A 1,153-nucleotide genomic window follows, 5' to 3' on the forward strand; every position below is an offset into this window, starting at 1 on the left:
ATATATCTAATTGATTCTTTGCTGACACTCTATACAAGTTTTTATGTTACTTACTGTACCGCTCACTGACTTCGAGGACGACATGTAAGCAATTAAAAGATCTCGACATCTTTCTCGACAGCGACTGATTTTAATCTGTGACGTCACATGTTTCTACTCACCACGTATGGGGCCATCGTCCTCAACTTCGGATTTGCAGATTGTCTCGACCACCTTTTGCTTGATCTTATCCAAGCTGCCGAAGTCGTTGACGGTGAACAGATTCTCCGGTGTTCCTGTGATCTGTAGGAGCTCCAGATCGTGGACGTTTCCAATGCCGATGGCGAACACCTCGATGCCCAGAGCCCGGAGACTATCGGCGGCATCCTCAACGTCATCCTGAGATTCCCCGTCTGTGATCAGCACCAGATTCTGGGAGATCCCGGCAGATCTTCTGCTGCCACGTGACGCCTCGAAATAACCCCTGATGGAGTCCAGGGCCAGTCCGATTTTAGTGCCTCCACCCCTCTGCGTCATGCTCAAGATGTGCTTGTTCACCGCTTCCTGGCTGTAGAACTTGTTGAGGTCAAATTCGTCCTGGAACTCGCTGCTGAACTGAGCGAGCCCAACACGCACTAGTTCCTCACTCACTTTGAAGCTGTTCACTAGATCTGTGGTGAACTTCTTCATGATGGTGTAGTCCTCCTGGTTGATGCTGCCGGACTGATCGAGCAGGAAGACCAGGTCGGCCTGCTGTTTCTCACAAACTGCAAAAGCAAAGAGAGGTTTCTACATAGCTAGTGAATAATTAAGACATACTGTTCAAAAGCACACTTCAAGTTCTTATGAAAACATCATTGGTAGCTTACAACAGTTGTGCTCAACCTTTTCTAGCAGATATACTTTGGAACATTTCAGGTTTACTTGTGATAGATAGATATATAGATAGATAGATAGATAGATCGATAGGTAGATCGATAGATTATGGACGGGAGTTAAGGTACTTAGTTACTACTTTCTATAACCGCACATGCCTCTTACCTTGCTTGGTGATGTTGCAGAGGACTTGAGTAATGTTCTTGTACAGAGTCTCCAGGGCCTTAAAGTTATCCACGTAGAAAACTTTGGAGGAGTCGTGCCCGGCCATGATCTCCAGCTGTGTCGTGTTGGCTCC

General features: G+C 46.7%; 1 protein-coding gene across 1 annotated transcript in view; it reads right to left on the bottom strand.

The window, feature by feature from the left end:
• The window catches only part of LOC104946737 (collagen alpha-6(VI) chain-like), a gene marked incomplete at its 3' end in the record, with an annotated part of 1,995 nt that extends 848 nt beyond the window's left edge, over positions 1 to 1,147 (bottom strand). The window contains exons 1-2 of the mRNA XM_010772621.1: positions 1,021 to 1,147; positions 162 to 746 (exon numbers count right to left, since the gene is read on the bottom strand). Coding sequence (XP_010770923.1) covers positions 162 to 746; positions 1,021 to 1,126 — 691 coding nt within the window. The remainder of the gene's footprint in view (positions 1 to 161; positions 747 to 1,020) is intronic.
• Positions 1,148 to 1,153: the final 6 nt, after the last annotated feature.

Source organism: Notothenia coriiceps, unplaced genomic scaffold, assembly GCF_000735185.1.
Source record: "Notothenia coriiceps isolate Sejong01 unplaced genomic scaffold, NC01 NC01_scaffold00011487, whole genome shotgun sequence".
Classification (NCBI taxonomy): Eukaryota; Metazoa; Chordata; class Actinopteri; order Perciformes; family Nototheniidae; genus Notothenia; species Notothenia coriiceps.